Source organism: Marmota flaviventris, chromosome 15 (genome assembly GCF_047511675.1).
Source record: "Marmota flaviventris isolate mMarFla1 chromosome 15, mMarFla1.hap1, whole genome shotgun sequence".
Lineage (NCBI taxonomy): Eukaryota > Metazoa > Chordata > Mammalia > Rodentia > Sciuridae > Marmota > Marmota flaviventris.
In genome coordinates, this window is record NC_092512.1 from 42261333 (window position 1) to 42285644 (window position 24312).

At 34.2% G+C, this 24312-nt stretch overlaps 1 protein-coding gene across 1 annotated transcript; it reads right to left on the reverse strand.

The window, feature by feature from the left end:
• Positions 1-1798: 1798 nt before the first annotated feature.
• Positions 1799-22631, reverse strand: Cibar1 (CBY1 interacting BAR domain containing 1). Its single transcript, XM_027948045.3, has 9 exons — positions 22374-22631; positions 21567-21801; positions 19338-19406; positions 18545-18646; positions 15942-15947; positions 14305-14409; positions 9020-9133; positions 4137-4256; positions 1799-2817 (listed from the first exon to the last, which is right to left on the reverse strand). Exons 1-9 carry the CDS (start codon positions 22397-22399, stop codon positions 2722-2724), a joined length of 873 nt encoding a protein of 290 aa, XP_027803846.1. The 5' UTR covers positions 22400-22631; the 3' UTR covers positions 1799-2721.
• Between the last annotated feature and the right edge of the window lie 1681 nt (positions 22632-24312).

A 24312-nucleotide genomic window follows, 5' to 3' on the forward strand; every position in this document is an offset into this window, starting at 1 on the left:
AAGTTAATTTTCTTCAATTCTTTGATACAGGGATTTTTCCACATTGAGTAAAGAAAAGAATAAAATCGAAAATTTTATGGTAGTTTAATTATTAATTATAGGATACTGCAGAAGTAGACTACTTTTTCAGTTACTAACAATACATATCTTGGGTTAATTTTCATTGATATAAAGAAATTCAACAGAAGCCTACTTAAATTTCTATAGTTAATAGTGAAACTACTCAGTTTGGTTTTCAAAAAGCACCTCTGTGTGGCTCTTTAAACTAGTAAGTAAGCTTATAGATAGAATCATAAAACTGGAATATCCAAACCAAGCACAATGAACAAAATAGAAATAATATTTTAAATTGCTTAATGATTATAGATGGTTTATTTTTATTAAACCTTCTTGAGTAATGAATGGAAGACTTGAATCCACTCTCAGCATTAAGCTAAGTAAGATAAAGCTTAAAGTGAAAAATCACCTAATATGTGATTGTTTTTCAAACTGGGCTGGGATGGGATGGTAGAGGTAGATGAGAGGCTAGCTATGGTAAATAACAAGTTTGTATTTTAATTTTGAAATTAAATGATGTGAATATTTTATTCTGTAACATTTAGGGCTTAATATTTTTCAACATTATTAAAAGTTAATAATGTTAATAATAGCTGGCTTCTACTGGTTGGGAGCCATTTTTGCCTGTCTCTTTCCCACTCAGCTTTCATTGATATGTTGATGACTGAAATTGGCCTTGGAAGCAGTTATTTATACCAGATTGGTAAATGTAGCAAATCAGGGCATTCTCCTCCCCTTTGTCATTCCAGATAACCAGTTTATCAGCACATCACAATTTCAGACAGTGTGTTACATCCTTTGTAACTGTCATTTCAAAACCAGTTTTCCTTTCTGTCCTGCCCAGAGATGTATTAGGTACACTGGAAATAGCATATTAATTCTCTATCATGGCACCCAGTGTCTGAAAGCTAAACATTTTGTCTAGAAGGTATCTGAAAAATATTAAACCATGTTTAGAAAGTAAACTTAATCCCATAATCAAGAGATAGGTAGAAATATATTCCCAAATATGATTTTTATCATTGTTAAGAGCACTAGAGTTCTGAAGACTTGTTGCCTCTATCTATGCCTCTGTCTATGCATTAAATAGTGGACTGCGTTAGATAACTGCATTTATATTTATGATCTATAATTGTATATGAAGTATTATCACTTGATCAGGATGATCATCACTAAAGTGATGAAGATCTACAGGCTAAATAACTTGGGTTGGTTGCTTGCAGCAGGGAAGCTAAGAAAGGTTTTTACACTCTTAAATGTGGCTATATCTTAAGTGGTTACATAAGTAACTGTATAATAACCTTAGTTTGTGTTTCTTGGACCACAAAATGTGAAATATTTATCATCTGGCCCTTTAAGAGTAAGTATGCCAAACTAAGTTTAAACAATGAAACTTAATTTTACACTGATGAAGGTATTTTCATTTTCATTGACAGTATTCCTTTTGTTCTTAGTATATGTTTTATTCCAGAAGTATTTGTTGATTGATTCATTAATTAGGTACAAAAACATTTTAGCTATACAGGTGAGGCGCCTGTTGCTCAAGAGAAGTTACTTCTTAGTAAGCAGCAAGTAAAATACTGTAACCCTGTTTTTTTTCCTTTGAATCACAACACCAAATTTACTAACAATATCAACTTAGTGTTTTGAGAATTTTCTAAAAACATTGAAATAATTTTATTATTACTAGTCTTAGGAAGTCGTACTTTGTTAAACACAGAACCATGAATAACAAGTCAAAAAGCTTTCTAGAAACTCTTTTATTTTTCTGTTGCGAATAACTGCTTTTTTCCAGTTACCCTGAATGATTTCATAAATATCTGATGTGGATCCAGGAAATAACAAAAGAATAATTTCTTCCTAAAAGAAATAAAAGCAGTACATATACTAAAATGTTCTGATTAAATTTTTTTAGGAAATAGAATGACTTTATGACCTTTCATTAACTAGATGATAGCTTGGCAAAATTTTAAAGAGTTTTTTAGTGATTCATGGTGTTCCAAGATAAGGCAACATTCCAAAAAGTTACTTTTTTTTTTTCCAAATTGCAGTACCACATATAATTGTTTGGTATGATAGCACTTTTGTTTAAGACTAAAATATAAGCTTTATGGACACTTGTAAAACCTATTGTCATAATGCCTCAGTACCTTTACTGTATTTGATTACACTCTTGTTGAAAACTGTAAATTTACATATCAAATGACACATAGGTTTTAATAAAGGTAAAAGAGAAAAAAAGCTTTTTATTTAAGGCTTTATGAAGTAGAATTTGTAATCATACCTTTTCTGGTGTTGAAAACAGGGAGTCTTAAAAAGAAGCCATGAAGAACTGTTAAAATCTTTTTTTTCTTTTTATCTATTGTTGCAACTTCAACTAGGTATAGTGAATTAATCTGAAATGTTTTGAAATACATAATCTTTTTTTTTTTACTGGAACTTATATTAAAAAAAATCACACAACACTAGGGTAGAATGTTGAAATGACTAGAGTATATCATTTTTTAAAACCTTCATTTTTGGTGAGCATAAATTTCTTTAATTATTTTTCCATTTTAGTAGGATTTCATTTTGAGGTGAAACCCATCAACTGAATATAAAGTTTTACAGTTTAGTAATCCAGAATTTCAATTCATTTAAGATGAAAATGGAAATAAGGTTTACTTAAAATTGATTTTCTTCTTCTGTAACATCTAAGTCGTCATCATCTTCATCATCATCATCTGCTTGTTGATCCTTTCTTAGCCGACAGGTAGCTATCTGTTAAAAATTAATATTTTAAAAATAAAGATACTTATTAAAATATTTTTACATTCTTGGTATCTTTTTATATGCCCTTACAAGGGTACATAGAAATTTATCATATATATGAAATTAACCATTTAATTCTGGTTAGATAGCTACCAGTAAGTAGTAACAAAATATGGACTCAGTATATTATGTATAAAAAAAAATTCTTGGGTTGCAAAAACAGCATTAGTAAATCATCAAAAGGATGGCAAAAACAGAAGGATATTTCAACTAGGCATGTCACAGAAATACTGATATAAAAATAGTGGGACTTAAATGGAATGAATTGAGAATCTGAATTCACCAGCTTACGTTTGGCATGTGCTTAACCCTTTCTAAGGGTGATTATAACTCCTAGTGGACACTTCTGGTTGTTTCAACTGTTAATATTTTTTGTGCATCTTGTGGGTAGAGGCTAGGGATGCTGTTTAATTAATATCTTTACAATGATAGGATAGTATAACCCTTCTCCTAAGTTACGTGGTCCCAAGTCAATAGAGCTAATGTTGAAAATCCTAGGATAATGTACTATACAAACATAAGTTAACTTAGGTAATATTTAACTAGTTTCAAATAGTCAAAACTTTATATGTAATATAATGACTAAGTTTATGGAATATATGTGCAAAGCACACATTAATGCTGAGATAGTAAAATATAATTTGGTTGAGGGAAGAAATACGTAACTATAAAGTAGAAAATGAATGCTTAGAAGAGAATCAAATGAAAATAGAAGGTATTTAGTCAGATTTCTATTTTCATCTAAAAGTTGTACTTGGAAAATATTTTGTTCAGTTTTAAATTGTGAAGGCTAGATACAGAAAGGTCAGAGCTCTCTAGACTATAGTTTGGCATGCTATCCTCGGTCCAGTTACTCTTGGCTTTCTGTATGTTAGAAGAAAAAAGAAAACTGGCTCTTTTTTTTCTCTAAAGAGCTGTATTGCTGGAGTCATGAAAATGTTCAGTGTAATTCATTTTGTAATTCATTTTTTGGGTAAATCTAAATGACAGCGAGGTTTAAACTGAATTTACAATCTATGCTCTTCATATACCAGACAACAAATCTACATTAGCATTCTTCTGTCTTTTCATCTCTGCTCTCAAAGAGTTCTGTTTCAGAGAATAATGTGTGACTATAGAAGATAAGAAATAACACAGTGTAGTTTTCTGTCCTTTACAAAACAGAAAATAGCTCCCGATAGAGTAAAGTATATGACCTAATGGAAACATTTTTAAATACTGAAAACCTCCAAAGGCAGAAACTTGGATTTAAATGGTTTTTAGCTTACCTGTCCTGTTCCAGATACACACTTAGTAGACAGTGATCTCTGCAGAGGTGATTTTGAATTTGCTCTTACAATATCTAAACGAGATGAATAATCTTGTGGATACAGAGAATTTCGGAAAACCTATTGCAAAGATAAAACAGTATTTTTATAAAGGAGATACTAAATGAAAATCTAGACAGTCAAATTAATCAAGATTTTTTAAAGCATACCCTTCATGGACAAAATTTGAATTATTGTGAGTTTAAGACGATAGTCTTATCCACTGGAACTGTGTACAATGAAGGGGGATATAGGCAATAATTAATTATGAAACAAAAACTTGCGTGCTTTTACCAGGAAATTGCAAAAGTTCTGGTCTTCAAAGAGTATGCAAGCTAGTAAGGCAGTTGTAGCTCATACCTTTGATTCTTTTTGCTCTGCCTTTTCTTGACTCATCAATTTAACTTCATTGCAGAATTGCTATGGAAAATCACATAAGAGTAAACTGGAGCCACTATTAATTCATGGATTCCAGTCTCATTAGGATCTGGAATGCCATGACCTGTCAGTTTTTATTCCCTTAAGAGAGTATTTTCAAATCTTAGCACTCTACTAAACTTCGGATCCTATCTCTGGTTTTTTCTTTCCCCATAGCTCTAACATACAGACTAACAAGTGTGAATTTCTTCAACTTCCCTTTTTCTTCAAACTCTTCAATGTATCCTTATTTTAAAAAGCAAGCATCCTGATCCTTTCCAATGTGTATTTTTTCTTTAGAACTTTAAATTTACAAACAAAAATTTTGTTCATTTTTCAAAGGTTTCCTTTAGAAAATGAGCTCCAGATATATTTTAAACTTCAAGGTACAGTGTTACTTCTTAAATTTTTCTAAAGTATTCTACTTCATCTCCATTTTTTAGCAAACTACAATTGGGCTTTCACTTTCCACAAAAATCCCTTACCAAAATCACCAAAATCTTTGTCTTTGTCTTCCCTGTCCAATCCTGAAACTTTTCTTTTCCATGGCATTAGAAACCTCTTTTATTGTGCTAGCTGGCTAGATTTTTGAAAGCTAGATTTATTCATATCTCCTTTCTATTGCTTATGCCCTTTCCCTTAGGCTACTCTTTAAAATAAGCCATATATACCTAGTAGCTTATTATATTGGGCAGTGCAGCTCTAGACTTAATTTTATTGTGAAAGGCATTAGCCTTTCTATATATATTACCTAGTAGACCAAGCTATAAGCCTTTCTCCCTAAATTTGTTACCTGAGGTACTTTTAATTTTACAGACTATAGAATTTTCTTTATAGCTTACTTAGATTTGCCTGAAGACCAAAAGTATATTATTTCTCTATTTTTTTAATATTTATTTTTTTAGTTGATGTTGGACACAATATCTTTATGTATACGTGGTGCTGATGATCGAACCCAGAGCCTTGCATGTGCTAGACAAACATTCTACGCTGAACCACAACCCCAGCCCCATATTATTTCTCTATTAAAAAACATTTTGTGGTGGTTGACTCTGGTAGTACCAGAGACCAAATACTTTAGGTGACATCCAAGGCTTAATAAACTTACCTACCATTCATCACTTGTAGTCTACATACTTATATGGAGAACATATATAATGTCATACTGTGCCTTTGCAATTCCTCAGCTTGGGATCCCGGCAAACTCATTCATCTTTCAAGAGCCAAGTCAAATGCTATCTTTTGCTTTCCCCTGTTTTCTGGTCAGTAGCTCCTACTGTTCTTATTTTCAAGAATATAGTTATGTCCGTTTTTAATGGATTAAGTATCTGTTGCCACAACTACTGCAGGAAACGATGTTTTCTTTTTGCAAGTCCTCCCAATAGATAATTTATGAACTTAAACCCCATTTTGTGGGGAAAAGGAGACCCAAATCAAGTGATTCTGTACACATTCCTTTAAACCTTTGCCACAACTACTGTAGGAAACCCTGTTTTCTTTTTGCAAGTTCTCCCAATAGATAATTTAATTCACTTTTGCCTAAAGAATGATTTAATATGAACTTAAACCCCATTTTGTGGGGAGAGAAAAAGGAGACCCAAATCAAGTGATTTCTATACACATTCCTTTAAACCTTTAAGAACTGCAAGACACAAAAGGAAACTTAGAAGACAAAACTTGTATTTTAGGGCAATTCTGGGATACTAATTAGGTTAGCAGGTTTCTAAGGACTAAATTCTATTTTAATGCCAGACAGAACACTGGTGTCCAGGTATGATATAAAAACTGGATGACTTATTAATCAATTGATATTTTTTATTTGAACATTTTAAACATCTCTAGCAAAGATTGAAATAAGCAGAAAATGGAAAACATGGAACTTTTAGGATAAGCTTAAAACAGTTAAATATTTATTACAATTAATCTCTTGCAAAACAACAAATCTGCTGTTGAACAGATCAACAGAAAGATTAATTTATTGGCAATAATGCATTTTCCAACATGATCCAAGATCTCTTCTAGGTGTGGATCTCAAGATCTGAAATGATTGCATAGAAGTGATTTTTGAAGGGGAAAACATTTGAAGGGGCCCAACATTACTTATGTGAAGAACAAATAAGGTAAGATAGTTTGAATGTAATCAGAGTGCCTAACTGCAAAAAGTTGACTGATGCTGAAATATCATCTCAGTGGTTCTCAGAGAACATGGACTACATGGAAGAACAGTGAATTATTTCTCTGTCCCTCCTTGTGTATTTTCTGTATTTCCAAGAATCCTTGTATTTATAGGATCCTTATCCTCTTGGGACCTTCTTACTGCTTTTGGTTTATTGAAGATGTGCTTTCCCCTGTACTGTGAACTATTTAAAATACACTGCTCTATATTCACAGCAGCTTGCCCCAGGACTTTTTTGTCAGTCATCCTCCTTATCTCTCAAGTCTTTGATTCTGGAGACTATTTGGAATGCTATTATCATATACAGCATTTTTTTTAATGGAATTTTAAAACTTAAACAGCTACACAGTATTTTTTTGTTTTAATGTTTGAACTTCCTGGTATATTTTAAATTCCTGCTTTGATCAGTTAGACCATTTTTCACAATATTAAATCCTCAGCACTTAGAATGATGCCTATTATAGGTGCTCAATAAACACAGGTGCTCAATAAACTGGGAGAGGGATCTTGGAAGCTTAGCCCTGGTTTCCTCCAGGTTTTGCCTCTTTCACCTTCTCCCCATATTGATTTTACTTTATTTATGTGCTTTTTGCTGTAATAAATCATATCTGTGAGTACCACTAAAAACACATCTACCACACACCCTGGGACCTTTAGTTTTCATGGATCTGTCTCCCATAGACTGATTAAGAGGTGATTAAGAGTAGTGGTAAGAGGAATTACAAAGGAAGCCCCTGAACGAGAGGGAAAAAGTCTTAGGGAACAAAGGACTTGAAGGAACTTTAGAATCAGTTCACAAGTGGAATATGAAAGGTATTAGAAAAAGACTGAAAGTGTAGGGGATCATTTTTAACCTGCCCCTTAGTACAGTGTTGTTTCTTGCAGGAAATGATTCGTGTGATCATACTTCTGGTAGTATGGTGTAGAGGATTAAAACAACTTTGTAATCAGACCTCTGAATTTGACCCCCAGCTCTGCTACTTAACAAGCTATGGGATCTCTGGGAAGTTTAACTTCATTGTGATTTGGTTTTCTCATCCATAGAAATGAAGATAGGAAGATTAAAATAACTAGCATAGCCAAAATGTATAAATCAGCCCAAAGTAATCACTATAGAAACATTTGCTATTTTATAAATGACAGATAAAAACTTAATAATCTTTTTGAAAACAACATGAAAAGGAGTGAAAAAAACATTTAGTATTTAAAGCAGGTTACACTTATGAGGTCATCTGTTAACAAATGATATATATAACTATGATCACATATGCATAACTGACATAAAATCAGAAACAAACATAATAAACATGCACCTTTCTTCATTTTAGTTATGCTGCGCCCTGATTTTATTAGTTTCCTGGAAACAGTTGAGTAATCAGACAAGAAGGCTTAGAGGATATTTTTATGGATAGTTAAGAATATTTTTAAAAGATGGGGAGGGAGGGTAGTCTGCAGAATCTGCAAATGGGAGACACTCCCAAATCAGCCATTTATTAATACAGAATTCTGGTTAACTTGAATATTTTCTCTCATTTAGCAAAAACACTTTCAAGCCATTTTTTTTCTCCTTTGGAAAGATAAGGTAGGGCATTTGCTCTTTGGGTGTGCTTACTGAAGTCCAGGCTTTCACACTTACTGATTGGCCAATGTTAATTGTTAATTGGACAGTCAGAATTATTTGCATTTAAGTAAAACTCCTGTCAGCAAGCCTGCATAAAACCTAAATTTATTTCATGGCTTAGTAATTTACACAAAGCCAATTGGAATTCAGATCTTGGTATTTATTAGCAAAGTGGTCACAGATAATGAACTTAAAGCCTCTAAGCCTGCTTCTGTAGTTGTAAAATGAGACTAAACAGCAACTATCTCATAGGTTTGTGAGAGGATTGAATAAGAAAATAAATGAAAAGCTTTGGGTATCATGTATGGCATAAACATTCAAAATGTTGCTCAAATCAATGTTAAGTACACTTTAGTATTTATATCACCAGAGAAAATGCACAATTTTTATTTCATGTAATAGTTTGATGTAGATTATGTTTTACTATAAATTGTCTTGGAACTTTACTATGGTTAATTTGAAAAGTTAAAAAATAAATAAATGGAAAAATGAGAAAAGTCATGTGTTTGGGACTGCACATAATAATCACCATTGTAGTGTTCTAATTTTTAAGATATTTTTACTTATACAAACTAATATTCTCTTTGAAACATTTTCATATTGACAGAACCATATTAGACATAGTCCTACCTCTAGATCTTCATCCTCATCAATCTTTTGTATATTCTGGTAGGCAGCAGTATAGACCTCTAAAGCTTTGCCATGAAATAACATTTCAATTGTGATAAATTCTGAAAATATATTCTAGAAAAACAAAGATTTGTATTTAGTCATTTAAATTGCTTTATGAATGTAGTTAAAAGTACTTATTCCCCACTACAGTCTTTACATTTTATGAAAGACAAAGGTATCCTGTTTTTCTACAAGACAAAGTACAAAAGATACACCAAAATAGAAATATTTATAAACACCTTTTATGGCAGAACCTTAAAATTATACAAAATGTTTACTGGTCATACTCTTTATCAGTTATCTTTATACCTGGTAATTGACAGCTCTGAAAATAAAAATCTGACTAAAATGTATGCCAGCAAATTCTCTGGTACATGCCTTTAAGTATTCCAGTTAAGTTTTGAAGCTGGTATTTTAGTAACTCCAACTGATGTTAACAAAACAAAACAAAACAAAACAAAAAAACAAAAACTGTATTCTGGGATAAGAGATTGTTAATTATGACCAACAATGACTCTTATTTCACTTATTATATAGGTCACAGAGGGCTTTGGTACACTGACCTAGCAACTGACTTTTATAAACGGCATGATGCTAAGTTTTGGATTTGATGCTTAGACTCGCCAGATACCAAAGGATGCCTTAGAGGTGGAATAGCTTCTGACCAGGACTGAGACTTTCTTAATTGCTTATCTCCCTAAGATAATTGCTAACCAGTTAGGAATCAAGTGCCTTTAAGAGTGTGGAAACTCCTACAGGGAAAACCGGAGAGTGAAAGTGACAAGCCATATCACCTGTTCAAGAAGTAAATCGGCTAAATTAGAAAGTAAAGTATTATTTACCAACTAATATTAGAGCTTCCAGCATGATGTTTAGTGGAGTAAGATATTTCACTACATATTTTTGTTTAATAAAATTGATTTTTGAATACTATAAATGTATGATCTGCAGAAAAAAATTAAAATAAAAACTAGCATTTTCTTTTAAAAAAGATATTAACAGGCAAGCAAGGGGAAATGAAAACTTAGAGTAGATGCTCTTCAAGAAAGGATGACAACAGATCTTTCTATCAAAAGGAAAAAGTTATATATCTACCTCATAATTACAAGAAAAATATTTAACAATATTCTAAAAACGCAAAAGTAGAAAACATAAGCAAATATTTATGTAATGTTGGGGACAGCAACAGTTCTAGTATGACACCAAGGCAGAAACCAAAACTACCAATAGACTTAGCAACAAAAACAAAGGTTTAAGGTGGCAGAAATGCCATAAGCAGTAAAAGTGAAATATATTTGCAACACATCTCTTTAGAGTTAATTTTCTCAATGTAAAGAGTTATTTCAAAAAAGGGCAGCATCCCCTAAAGAAATAAAGTTTATCATTAGACACATGAGAAAGTACTTAATGCTTTAACAGTACTAATGAAATTATAATACTGATTTTTTTTTATTTACCCATCAGCTGCATGTATGCTTATGCAAAGTCTGATAGGAAAAGAAACTGTTCAATCTTTGCAGACATAAGGTTTTAAAATTGTTATTACAATTAGTGTGTGTGTGTTCTTTGAACCAGGAACTCCACTTCTGGCAACTTATCCCAAGAGAATAACTGGACCAGAACAAAGGTTGAAAAAAGCCATCTGCAATTGCAAAATAACCTAGATGTTCATTAAGCCTGGTTAAATTAATATCCATATTACAAAATACTGAGTAAATCAAAAAGGGATGACACAGATCTCTACTTTTTACCATGAATGTGTCCACAATAAATTTTATATTTATTATAATAGTGCCTTCCTCATAAGTATGTTGTGAGGAATAAATGAGTTTATTTACATAAAATGGTACCTGCTATATAGTCAGTGCCCAAGAGATGTGTGTTATTAAATCTTATTTACTATATCTCCGGTATATGTGCATAGGATCAAGTGTGGAAAGATCTAAACCAAAATGCTAGCATTATTTTTTGAATGCTGAGATTCTTGTTTGTCTCTATAATTTTATGGAAAAATCATGATATTATGTTTATAATAAAAGGAAGCTATTAAAATTTGTTTCTTGCTCACATCAACTACTTCACCATATACGGAAAACTACAAATATAGTTTAAAGACGTAAAGGAAAATTTAACAGTCTAACTATTCCATATTCATGGTTTAGAAGAATCAGTCTTAAGATGTTATTCCCAAAATGATGTATAGATTTGATGCAATATTTATTAAAATTTCAGCTGACTTTTTGGGAAAATTGACCGACTGATTCTACAATTAATATAGCTCCAGAATAGATAAATCAATCTAAAAAGAAAATAGGAAGACTCACACAACCTGATCTTAGAACTTACCACAAAGCAATGTTAAGACAGTGTGGTACTGCATAGGATAATTTCAGATCAATGAGAGAAAGAGTCCAGAAGTAAAAACATGTAATTTTCAACAAGGATATGACCATTCAATGGCGAAAGAGTGATCTCTTCAACAAATGATAGTGTGACAATTGGATAATCTAATGCAAAAGAATGAAATTCAATCTTTAGTGCACACCATGTACAAGAATTAAATGGATAAAAGACTCAAATACTCTTGTATTAAGAACTAAAACTATTAGAAGAAAACAAGGATCACAGATTTAGTAACGAAGTCTTAGCAACAAATCAAAGTAAGCTGGACTTCATCACAAGTTAAAAATTTGTGCTTCACACGACACCATTAAGATAGTGAATAAGCTACTGAATGGGAGAAAACTTCAAATTTTTATAAGGAACTTTTATCCAGAATACACTAAAAAGCCCTTACAACTCAAAAATGTAACCCAATTATAAAAAAATTAAAATATGGGCAAAATATCGAAATAGCCATTTATTTTTTTTACACCCAGTAGTAGTATAGCTGCGATCAAGAAGCCTGATGAATAGGAAGTACTGAAATTAGAAACCACATATGCTGCTAGTGGGGATGTACAATGGTGCAGGTGCTTTGGAAAAGTCTGGCTACTCAGTTACCATATGATTCGATAGTTCCACCCCTAGGTATGTATGCAAGAAAAAATGTCCACAAAAACCTGGGCATGAATTTTTATTTACATCAGCATTAATAATCTTAATAGCCAAAGGGTAGAAACAATCCAAACATTTACTAACTGATGAATGGATAAACAAAACAATATCCATATAATAAATGGAATGTAATTTGGCCATAAAAGAAGTACTGATGCATGCTACAACATGGATAAGCCTTGGAAGCATGATAAGTGAAACAGTCACAAAATACTATGCATGATTCCAATCCATAGACACATAAGAAATGGACTACTTAGGTGTGGGAGGTAGGCAGGGATTTAGAAGCTGACAGTCCAAGGTTGAGGTGATGAAAATATTCTCAAATTGGTGATGGCCCCAAACACAAAATCAGTAAATTGGAATTTGGAACTGGGATTGAATGCAAGGCGCTGTGCCACTGAGCTGAGTCCCCAGGTCACACTTGCTTGTTCGCTTGCGCCCTTTTTTTTTTTTGAGACAACTAAGTTTTGAGGCTGATCTCAAACTTTTGATCCTGTCTGAGACACTGGGAATACTGGCATGTGCCACTGTGTCTGGCTTATCTCAACTTTTTAAAGGTGAAGGTTTCTTCCTGTACCCCATCCCAGAACCATCAGAGGACTTTCTGTTTTTAGGGGCATGATACTGCAGGCAAGGAGAAGGTGTTGGAAGCTCTTTGTACAGCCCCTCCATTTCCCATTTCAGGAAATCCCAGTAGCAGGCATTTTCTCTGGAAATTCTGCACTCATCCTCTGTGCCTCAATAGTTAACTTGGTGATGCTCAAAGAATTAACACTTGTAGAGTTAGCAAGCATGCAGGTGGAGCACAAAGTGAGCTCAAAAATCAGAGATGAATTTCCATGTGTAAAAATGTTTTGCAGGCACAAGGAAGAGTCAGTGGTGGAGGGAGAAACTCAATTCGCATTACTAACTAAGGAAGCCCTTAGGCAGCAGTGGAATCAAAGTGTCCATTCTCATTTTTCATGTTAAAGATATCTAAAAAAGCCTTGTTCCTCTAGTTCTAGTGAGAGGATATTAATTGTAGAACTTCATGCCTCCCCCCACCCCTTTATTCTCTCAGCTTGGTAAAAGCATTTTTCTCAGGGCAGCCTCCTTAGATTCTTACACAGCAGAGTGCAAAGCCTGTGACTGAATTGAGAAAGTAAAGTTCTGAAATCCTTTTGAAATTATGATAGGAAATTAAAGATGCAAATGAGTATTGTTTCACAGATTTCAGAGAGGTATTATATAATTAACTGGCAAATAATGTTTATTTTATTGATAAGATTATACCTTATAAAAGCAGGAAAGCTTCTTTCTAGTAATAAGTGGGAAGAAAAATTTTAAAACTTGCTACTGGAAAATTTTCAGTGAGCCAAAAAGACATCCTTAGGTGAATTTTTTAAAGTATATAAAGTAGTTATAATCAGTCCTTCTTTCCAAGATACATAAACAAAAAGCCACCAAAGACCTGTTGAATTTTATGATCCTGTAAAAAGGTTTCTGTCTAATGATGTGTTACAAGAAATAAGGCAATGATTGTGATTTTGTTGACTAAAACACCTTATTGTGGTGGTGGATGAAAATTTATATGGTTGGCTATTACCCTATTATTTGATAATAGCTATTAGAAAGTCTTGTGTAATAGATATTAATGATAGTGTTTTACAATGGAAACCACAGATTTTTAAAATTGTACCTCTGCTTAATTTTTTTTTTTTTTTAATTTTTGTATTGTGGATTGAACCCTGGGGCTACATTCCCAGCCCTTTTTAAATTTTTTTATTTTGAGATAGGGTCTCACTAAGTGTTAAATTTGCTAAGGCTGGCCTCAAACTCGGGATCCTCCTGCCTCAGCCTCCTGAGATACTGCGATTATAAGCTCTCTGCTTAATTTCTTAATAACACCACCCATTCTTGTGGGGCTATTGTGAAGATTGAAAGATAATTTACATATCAAATGCCATTTGATACATAAAAACATACTGTTAGTTTTCCTTGAAAAAACAGTCTTTGAGATAAAAAGTTGAATGTCTAATCTCTGGTTGAAATGCAGCTCCTTTGCCTACCATTATTTTCACATTATATGTTTTGATTTATAACATCTTTTTTCATAGAGAGTATGGTCTAAAAAATCAGTAATTTTTCATAAGTTTGAAAAAATAAGGTTAGAAAACTTTTTTTGAAACTTAATTCTTAATTACCTTTATATCCTTAATTTTCTGTTTTTCAAAATTGTCAATAGTTTCCTCCAGATGACGAGTTGTTCGGGTAGCATCCATTGTTGCTCTCTGTAATTCAGATTCTGCCTGTAAAAGTATTCCCCAACCAAAGATATAAAAAATCAAATCAGTATCCATTTTGTTGAGTCTATTCGTGTTACTAATGTAGTATTGGCTTTTGACAATAGTATAAATTGTTAAATATTATATTTTACCACATACAATGATTTATATAATAAGACATGTAGAATAAAGAATTTTGAATCTATTAAGTGACATGATTCATGATTTCAAACAAAAATCCTTCCCTTCTATAAAAATCATCTTTTTCCTATCACTCTTTAAAGATTTACTGTGAGACTATTTTCTGTTTTCTGATACTTGTATTTCACTACTTATAACATTTATCATTCTTATCCTTTACTTTCTCTCTCTTCCCCTTACCACTTTATTAAGAAAGGACTTGGGATTTATTAGTAAGTATTTTCAATTCTCTCAAGTATTATCTCAATCTATAAAATACAATAAAGTTTATCTCATAGGACTATTTATTGTATGGATTTGATGGAATCATCTTTCTATAGGACTAAGAGAAACACACAGTAGAAGGACCTGTTGCTATGTCAGTTTCCACAACTGAGTCTAATTTTTTTCTTTTCTTTCCTTCCTTCCTTCCACAACTGAGAGTCTAATTTTCTTTCTTTCCTTTTCTTTCCCTCCCTCCCTCCCTCCCTATCAATCATCTATCATAACTGAAATATTTAAGGTTAGCAAGTATATATCTAAAGTCTCTTACTACACCACCTTGCTTAGGTTTAATAGTTCTTCAAATGTTCTAACTTTATAATATTCTTAATCCAGTGGAATAGTATATACCCTACAAATATCTCAGATACTAACATTACACTATTTCTATGTAGCATATACATATTAAAAAATTTGTACACTAATAACTAATTTAATGCTTTGCTTTATGTATGCTGAAATGTACTACAACTATCTTGATCTGTGCTGTGTAGTCAATATGGTGACCACTAGCTGCATATAGCTATTTACATTTAAATTAATTAAACTTAAATACAAATGTGGAAACTGGTTCCTAGGTATTCTAGTTACACTTCAAGAACTCAACAGTCATATGCAGTGACAAAGTACTGTTGAATGCTGAACATTTCCAATTTAATCATGTACTTCTTTTTAAAATTGGTGCATTAAAATTATACATAACAGTGAGATTTGTTGTTACATATTAGTATGTGTACATAACGTAGTTTGTTCAGTTTTCATATCTATTTCTTTAAACATCTCTTTCTTTAGACAGTAGTTGCCCAAACACATTTGTTTTCTTCAACAATAACAGAGATTTTTAAAGTCATAGCCCAATTTTCTGATTAAATTCTAATCAAGTTATTTCTTATGCTAGAATTATATTTATTAAAAAGTCTCATATATAATCATTTAATAACTGGGGAAAATTTGCATTTGTCATTAAATTTCTATGATATGTAATATTGTGACATTTAGCCATTGGTTTCTTTTTTAAGGAAATGTATAGATTGAAATAAGTAAAAGGGTTTACTATAAGGATCCATTTCTTGATACACCACTTTATTACCCACCTGTGACTGGAATTTTTCATAAAGGAAAAAATACATTTCAAAGAGAACAATTTTTTCAGTAAACTAAACTCATGTATTCTTACAGAACTATATACTTAGCTACACAATTTCAAGATACCAAACACTAAAAAATGAATTCATTTATATCTGTGTATACATTTATCATATGGAATGTAAAGTCTAACCACAGAAACTCTCAGCTTAATCATAACTGGTATTAAATATATATATATGTATATATATATAAACACACATATATATATATATATATATATTTTTTTTTGCTTAGGAGTTTGTCACAGAAATGTAATATAGAACTGTTTTGGAGATTTATAATGAAAAAAAATCAGTATTTGATGTCAATGTTTTGCTGAGAATATTCAAGCAAATTAATTCCTAATACTATTAAATATAACTGATTCAGTTCTTGTGACTATTTCCTTTTGATTCATGTCTTTTTCTTTCCCAATTATTGATATTGTCACCTTAAAACATATAAAAACATATAAGTATATGTAGAGTTCACTAAACTAGGAAAGCATTGGGGATAGTAGCCATAGCTGGGACCTCTATCTTAACTTACCATCCTTCAGCAACTTGTATTCATTTTTGAAAGTCTGAAATACATTTGTCTGAGCACAATAACTCATCCAGAGTCTCACAGCTAGTTTTAGGAAAGCGAATATAGATTTTTTAATATTTCTTCCTTTCACTGAAAATTCTTAAAAATTCTCCAGTATGCCAATTTGAGTAGAATATGCTTTTAAAATATTAAGATACAGCTATCATTATATTAAAGGAATCAGTCAAGAGTTTCAGATAATTATAAAAGGGGGAGCCAGATTGGTGTTTTTCAAACTTTGTTACAGGAAGCTTGTTCAGAAGTCACCTGGGGCTGGCCTAAGTAGTGAGCTGGCAAAGATCTAGGATTCATTATCTTTTTTTGTGTGTGTGTGTGGTACTGAAGATTGAACCCAGGGCCTTGTGCCTATGAGGCAAGCACTCTACTGATTGAGCTATATATATCTGTAGCCCGGATTCTTATCTTTACTAGAGGGACTTCATTTTATTTTACATATTGAACTTTAGAATACTTCTGAACAAAGAGTCAGTTGAATTTTAAGGATGTATCCTGGTAAAAATACTATGATGCTATGATTGAATATTTTTATATTTTTATTGAATACATTTATCTGTAGATTGCATTTATTTTCTAGCCTCAGGTTGTCAAAATACGTAAGATGTAGATCTTACCAGTGAGCAAATCAATTCACCTATAACAATAATCTTTTCTATTGTTGCTTTTAATCCTTCCCAAACAGAACACTTAAGTCAGAAAAAATCTTCATCTAGAAATGCTTTCATTTCTGTATTGAGTATCAATACTATTATTCCTGTTTTAATTGCCAGTTGCTTGGGATTCCAGATGTTATATTTTACCTGTCTTCATATAGCCCTCCCCGCCAAGAACAAAACAAAGAAGATATTGATATCTAGCTTAATTCTTAAATACTGGTGCTCTTGCCTGGCTTCTGACTTGATTTCTAGGTGTCAGTCATGAATTTTCCAGCATTCTCTGGTTTGACTTGCTTAAAATGGATTCTATAATCTCTAGTTTGAGATCTTAAGCCTCAACAATTGTCTAGATGTTCCTATCAGAGCCTCCAAAGGGTACTCCCAGCCCTTAGGCTGCCCATTTTTCTTAAGTATAAGGTTGGGCTTATGTACCTTTGGTCCATGGGAAGAAGGACCAGGCAACTGGCGCAGCCCCAGATCACTGTTCGAGGGACTCCCCTCAGGAATGGAGGTGTTCTGGAACCTCAAATGCCCCCAAAGAGCCACTCCTCATGTGGTTTCTGGCTGAGCTGAGTAGTAACAACCTTAAGGAAGTAGGAAGGAGACACATAAGGAATGGGAAAGAGAGGCAGCAGGGATAAGTTAGTGTTTTCTACACAGTCCTACCTATCCTCATTGCTAGCACTTAGCAACTATTTTATGTTTTTATTAGTCATGAACAAGGTACATTCTAGGTTAGGAAATAGTAATGTTTACCATAAGGACCTTGTTTCAGCAGATACTCCTATTTAGATTCTTTTGTGTCCGTCTGTGGACCTCAGTATACTCTCTGAAACTCCTGAGGGTATTTGGCTGAAAGTCATAATTATGGTTTCACGTGAGTTACTTTTTAAAGGATGAAGGGAATTATTATAGGATTTTTTCTTTCCTCTTTTCAAAAGTGGGACAGAAAGGCATTGATATATTAGCAGTAATGATAGGTCTTTAATTTTATAATTAATGTTTAGTAATCACCATGGAAAAACAACTCAAAAATTTGAATTTACTCTGAAAACATCTGCATTTATGAGTGGGTTGTTTGTTTGTTTGTGGAAACAATATAAGGGAATTGAGTTAGGTGGTATAATCTCTTTACAATGAGCTAATTTCTATAGTGAGAACTTCTAAATACAGTTTTTTTTTCATTTTCAGCATTATATTAAAAGTCTCCACAATTTAAAACTATAAATGAATAATTTCCATACACATTTACTTTTGTACTGCATACCTTACAAAACACTTTTTTAAGACCAAAATTCAAAGGATACAATTATATGTCGATCAGATGGGTTTCGTTGCCGTGTTCTTTCTAATTGACTTAACTGCTTAGCTTCTCGATTCTTTGCTGTTAGTGTTGCTTTGAGGTCATCCTGCAAATAAGCATTTTTTGTGAATTTCTGATTTAAGAAATAAGACACACTATTTTATGAAAGGAAGAATGCTTTTATTTTCATTCAGGCACCATTATCATAGGAATTATTATTATTGCAGGGGGTGTGTCAGAAAAAGGGAGAGAAAGAGCATGCATGTTTCTTTAAAAATCTCTCAAAATAATGACACTCAATGCAAAGCTACAACCATACAATATATTTACATATATACTTTTGATTGTGGTGGTGGTTACACAGGCATACACATTTGAACACTTACAAAGGAAGGAATTTTATTACATGTAAATTATATATTGATTTTAAAAATAGAACTTTGTCACATTCATTTTAAAAGTACAAGTGTCATCTGCTTTGAAAAAATATATAAAAACAAAAATAAACATATTCATCTAATAAAACAATTTCTGTCCATACAGTCTTCATGACTATAAATATTAAATATGTTTAAACTTCCATAGTAATGTCTTATGCTGCTACAGTAGTATACTTAGTAAGCTCACTAAAAATATTTCATTATTTTTAAATATCCAAGAAATTATCTTTCAGACATGAAAGATATGGAAACAGAATGATTCCATGTAATTTGTATTTTATATTAAAAGGAGAGTTGGAAACCTCATGCCCTTTGCCAGAATACCTAATAATAGGATAAGAAAATAGATTTACTTACCCGTTTCATTTTTACAATGGTTCCATAAGCTTTCAAAGGTTCAACTACTTTGGCTTCAAGTCTTTCAACCTATTGAAAATTATTATAAAATATAACTGAAAAGAAACATATAAAGATATCAAATTTTAAATGCTGAAATAAAATGTTTATTTTGAAATAATCACTGTACAGATTAATTTTTTAATTTTAAATTAAAAGTCACTTTTTAACCCATCTTTTGAGTAAAAGGATACTCACCAGAAATTGTTAAGACAGAATATAAACTCAAACACATTAAAAACTGGTAAGCTCTACAGTAACAGTAAAAGCAGAAAGACAAAAAAAAAAAAAAAAAAAAAAAGTCTGAGATTTCCAAGGAGCTTAGTGTTTAGTAGTAGTTTTCAGGTACCTTTCAAGACATCTCAAATTTTAATACAGCCACCATTTTCAGTTGTTTAGCATAATGTTAGACTAAATATTCAGATATTAGATCTTTCCAGAAAATTGAAGCCGAAAGATCTAGCATACTGAAAACAAGCCTCAAAAGCAAAAATGCTTAGGGATTACAATATTAGCTGCAGTTTTTTTCTGACGACCATTTGTGAATTATCAAACCCTAGATCACAAGTGGTCTGTATTGCTGATCAAAGTATATTGCTATACTTTTTTTAACCAGAATTAATCAGTTTTCCTTAAACATAGTTTTAATAACAAAGTAATTTAAATGATTTTTTTACTAATAAAATTAGTAGAAGGAACTGAAGAAACTTTTTCAAAATAGGCAAGTGCATATATAAATATAGCATAAGAAAAATAACTCTTGGACATTAAAATTTTCTCTGTCAGAACAGGTAATGCAAATGACATTTAATTGCTAAAAATGAACACGTATTTTTATGACAGGGAAAGCTTTTTTAGATACATATTTATATAATGTAAGATCATTTCATTTCATATTGATTTTCCTTTAGTTTTTGAAAACCAAATGTTATAAAATGTTTCATTTAATATTTTAGTAAATATTAATATTTTAGGAAAATGAAGAAAAACAATCAAGTTCTCACCTAACTTTTAAATATTTGGAATCCCAAAGTCAAAACCATGAATAATCAGGAGAGTTTAGTCTATATCATTTCTTATAATTCATACACTGACTCTATAGTATAAGGATTACCATATTGTTTATTTTTTCTGTTCTCCTTTCTGTTGCCTACCTTTTGTCATTAGCACCTCCACCATTTGGTAAGCAAGGAAAATAAAAGGAGAACAAATGTAAATCAATTCACTTTGCTATTTGATAATAGCATTAATCTAGAAAAGGGGGAAATTATTGGCTACAATAAGATTTTATAATTACCCGTGATTGTAAATTAGTTTTGAAACAAATGCCCAGTTGTGTATTCATGTATAACTGAGAAATGTCTATGACAAGAACTCAACATTTTCCTAAAAGGTACCGGAGAGTTTTTTACTCAAATTTTTGTATGTATAATAATGATGGGTTCAAATATTAGTGTTCGTTTTACTTTTTGGTAACTGAAATTTTTTTTAGGCTTTAAAAAAAGAACCAAAAGCACTGATGAAAAGAAGAAAAAAAGCAATGGAGTTCTAACTGGGCAACTTCTGACAAAGCAACTTGAGTCTTGAAACAAAATAAATACAAGTGAAAGCACTTATGAAATATTAAAGGGATAAAAGGGGGGTTTTAGAAAAAACAATCACAAGTTCCTGGCCACTCAAAGCAAAGCAAAACAAACCAACCAACCTCACCTCACAGTGTCTCACTATGTTATAAATCATAGCCTTGCCATTGGTCGGCTATAGATCATGAAAACATCAGTAATAGCTTGCTTGCCCATTTAGTAACCGTTCAGTCATTCACATTGCCATTCTCAACATTTTCCATCTTCGTCATACTTTTAAATGTATTTAAGTGCACACATCATAAGTCGTGCTTTTTTTTCCCCATAAGCACTAGGTTTAAAACCCTCTGTACAAGGGCTCCCCTTCGCCAAAGCTGGCAAATGGGAAAGACTTCAAAAACACCCTAAATTTTAGTTCGAAACGGTAAATCACAAAAAAGCTTCCCTTTAGTAGACTAACACAATGTTAAAGACAAGAAAATATGCATTTATCATCAAGTGTGCGTTTGCCACTGCAGTAAGGTAGATTATAATCAAAGTCTTCAGGGGTTCCTTCATCCTCTACTTCCTGGCTCATTCATCAATACACTCTGACCTCATTCCATACCTCTGCTTGCCGATAATCCTGAAGTTTAGCAAACTCATCAGCAAAGTTTTTCAGGCCCTGCTTTAAATTTGGGGTCTCTGTAGAGGCATACACGTTGACTTCATTCACCAGGAGGTCTGCTTTGTCTCTCAGTCTGGCAGTTTTCCGTACATAAGCAGCAAAGATTTGGCACAGCTCTCCAAAATGCTTCTCCACATTTGTGACAGCATCTTGCAGTTGTCTGGTTTGAGCGTCCCTAGAGAAAAAGGTGACACAAAAAGCAAAACATTCTCGTTAAGATGAGATGGCTTCGCGTTAATTTGATATGAAAACATTCTCGGGGCATTCCGCAGCCGTGAAGGCGCAAACCCCCTTAACGATCCCACGGTCTTCCGATGCGCGGGGCGAATTGCGCTCCTCTAGGACCCCTTCGGATCCCGGCCTCCCGATCCAAGACCCTGCAGGCCCGTAATGAGGCCCGGACCACGCGGGCCTCACTGCAGCGGGGTTGCGACTGCTTGTGCCGCTTCGCACCGCGCGGCCTGGGCGTCCGGCAGCTTCTCGGGCTTCTGCACCGCCAGCGGCAGTGAGGGACCGAAGCCGGGAAGAGCGGTGGGTGGCAGCCAGCCCTGCCCCGGGCCCTCCGGGGTCGCCGGCACTCGCTCTCGCTGCAGCCCGCGGAGGTAGGCCCCTGGGCGCGGAGAGGGCTGTGCAGCCTTCGGCCCAGGGTCGGAATTCGGCGCGGTGGGCCCCTTGGAGAGGCTCCACTTTCCCTACCCCAGCCTTAGCGTAAGGGCGGCCCTGGGCAGCTAGGCCCCGGGCTGTTACCGGTTTTCCAGGCTGCGCCTCAACATCTTGCCTCACGCACGAACCGCCAGAGACCCTTGGCTAGAGCCCAACGACGGGGGCTCGGAGACTCCCGAACGCTATCCGCTGCCTCCGGGAGCCCGAGAGCCCGAGAACCCGAGAGCCCGCCCCGCGCGCCACCGCGCCGGCCGGGGCGTTTCTATGGAAACGCGGCGCGCGCCCCCACGGTCAATGCCCGAGGCGACCAGTGCCCAGACAGAGCGGGAGCGGAGCAACGCAGGGAGGGACGGCGACCACGTGCCCACCAGTGCAGGCCGGTGGGCCCCGGCAGCGGACCGAAAGCCTGGACCTTTCATCCCGCCTATGCACTGCTCTTACCAAGCCCCCTGTGTGTCCAGTTCTTAAGCAAAGGAGAGAAACGCCAATCAACTAGGAACCAAGAGGGGGACCTAAAACTAAAGGCAAATGGGGTCCAGTCTCTGCTTACGGGAAATTAAGTCTCCTAACATTCTTGTCTGTCTGCATTGCTCTGTGTTGAATGTGAAAATGTGGACTCTTGGAAGGTGCCTTTGGAAGAAATGCTTACCACGTAATTTTTAACCTTTTATTTACTCAGCAAGTAATTATTGAGTTCTTACTGTGTGGAAAAGATTGTGTTAGATGCTGGGAGCAATACAAAGATAAGAACCAGGGGTCCCTGGCCTGAAGAGCCTGAGAGTTTGATGAGGAGACAGACATTTCAGCTGTTAAAAATACACTGAGATAATAAACAGATTTTTTTTTTTTTTTCCTTTTGAGCACCCATGTCCTTTCTATCCTCTTGGCATTTGCTTAAGCTGCTCTTCCAAATAAACCTGAGGTCTAAATTCAACCTTTATTTGCCTCAAGAAACCCTTCTGGACTTCTCCCACACTTGGCTCGTCCAGGCAGTCTGGGGGTCCTTTGCAGCAGTACACTTTGCTGATTTTTTACTGTTCCTTGACTTTAAGCTCTTTGAGGAAGTGGAAATGTGGTTTTGCTCTTGTATTTCTCAGGGCCTCATGTGACAGGATGAAAGTGTATTTTGCACAAATGGATGTCCCTAAGACCTTTATTACCTCACCTTTAGAAATTCTCGTACTCTCTTGTTACAAAGTGTTATCTCTCTTCCCCCCATATATTCAGTCAGCAAGTTAGCTGTTGAATGCCTGCTGTGTTTCAGGTACTAAGCTGTGAGAATGGTGTGATTACCTGAAGTCAGAAGAGTATTTGCTTTTATAAAGCTTATAGTCTTGGGGAAGGGATAGATGCTAATCAAACAAACAAATATATGTAATTAAGGTATATATTTTTGTATCAGCTTTTGCTGTGTAATAAGTCACCACAAAACTTAGTGTCTTACAAAAATCCTTTGGCTAAGTCGGGATTCTGATTGGGCTGGGTACTACTTCAGTTCTGTACTACTTCAGTTCCTACCTTTCTGGTAAGCCGGTGCTGGGTCAGCTGATCTTGGTGTGTCAGCTGATTTGGTTTGGTATGGTTTGTATGTGTTCCCTAAGGGTTCATGTGTTGGAGGCTTGGACCTCAGTGTGGCAGTGGGAGGTGGACCTTTAAGAGGTGGAGCCTAGGGTTAGGACATTAGGTCTTTGGGGCCCTGCCCTTGGAAGGGACTAAAGAATTTCTGGTGGGATTCTGGTTAGTTCTCTCAAGAGGATTGTTTTAATGCCAGAGTCAGGCCACACTCTGATATGATCTTTTCCTCCCACATGTGCTCTTGTGACTCATTCTGCCATGAGATCATCCCTAGATGACCTAGGTAGAGCAATTGGATTCTATACCCTTAAACCTCCTGGCATGCATGTTTTAGCCAGCTTTTTGTTGCTGGGACAAGAACAACTTTTGAAAGGAGAAGCTTATTTTGGCTCAAGGTTTCAGAGATTCAGTCTCTCTTACTTTGGCTCAAGATATCAGAGGTTCTCAG

Excerpts from the sequence above, each read along its gene's own strand:
- Cibar1 (XM_027948045.3), bottom strand. The coding sequence starts at position 22,399 with ATGTTGAGGCGCAGCCTGGAAAACCG. Across the intron at positions 19,407-21,566 it reads AGGATTATCGGCAAGCAGAG|GTTGAAAGACTTGAAGCCAA; the intron begins GTATGGAATGAG and ends AATTTTCAATAG. Across the intron at positions 2,818-4,136 it reads GTGTATCTGGAACAGGACAG|ATAGCTACCTGTCGGCTAAG; the intron begins GTAAGCTAAAAA and ends AATTTTTAACAG.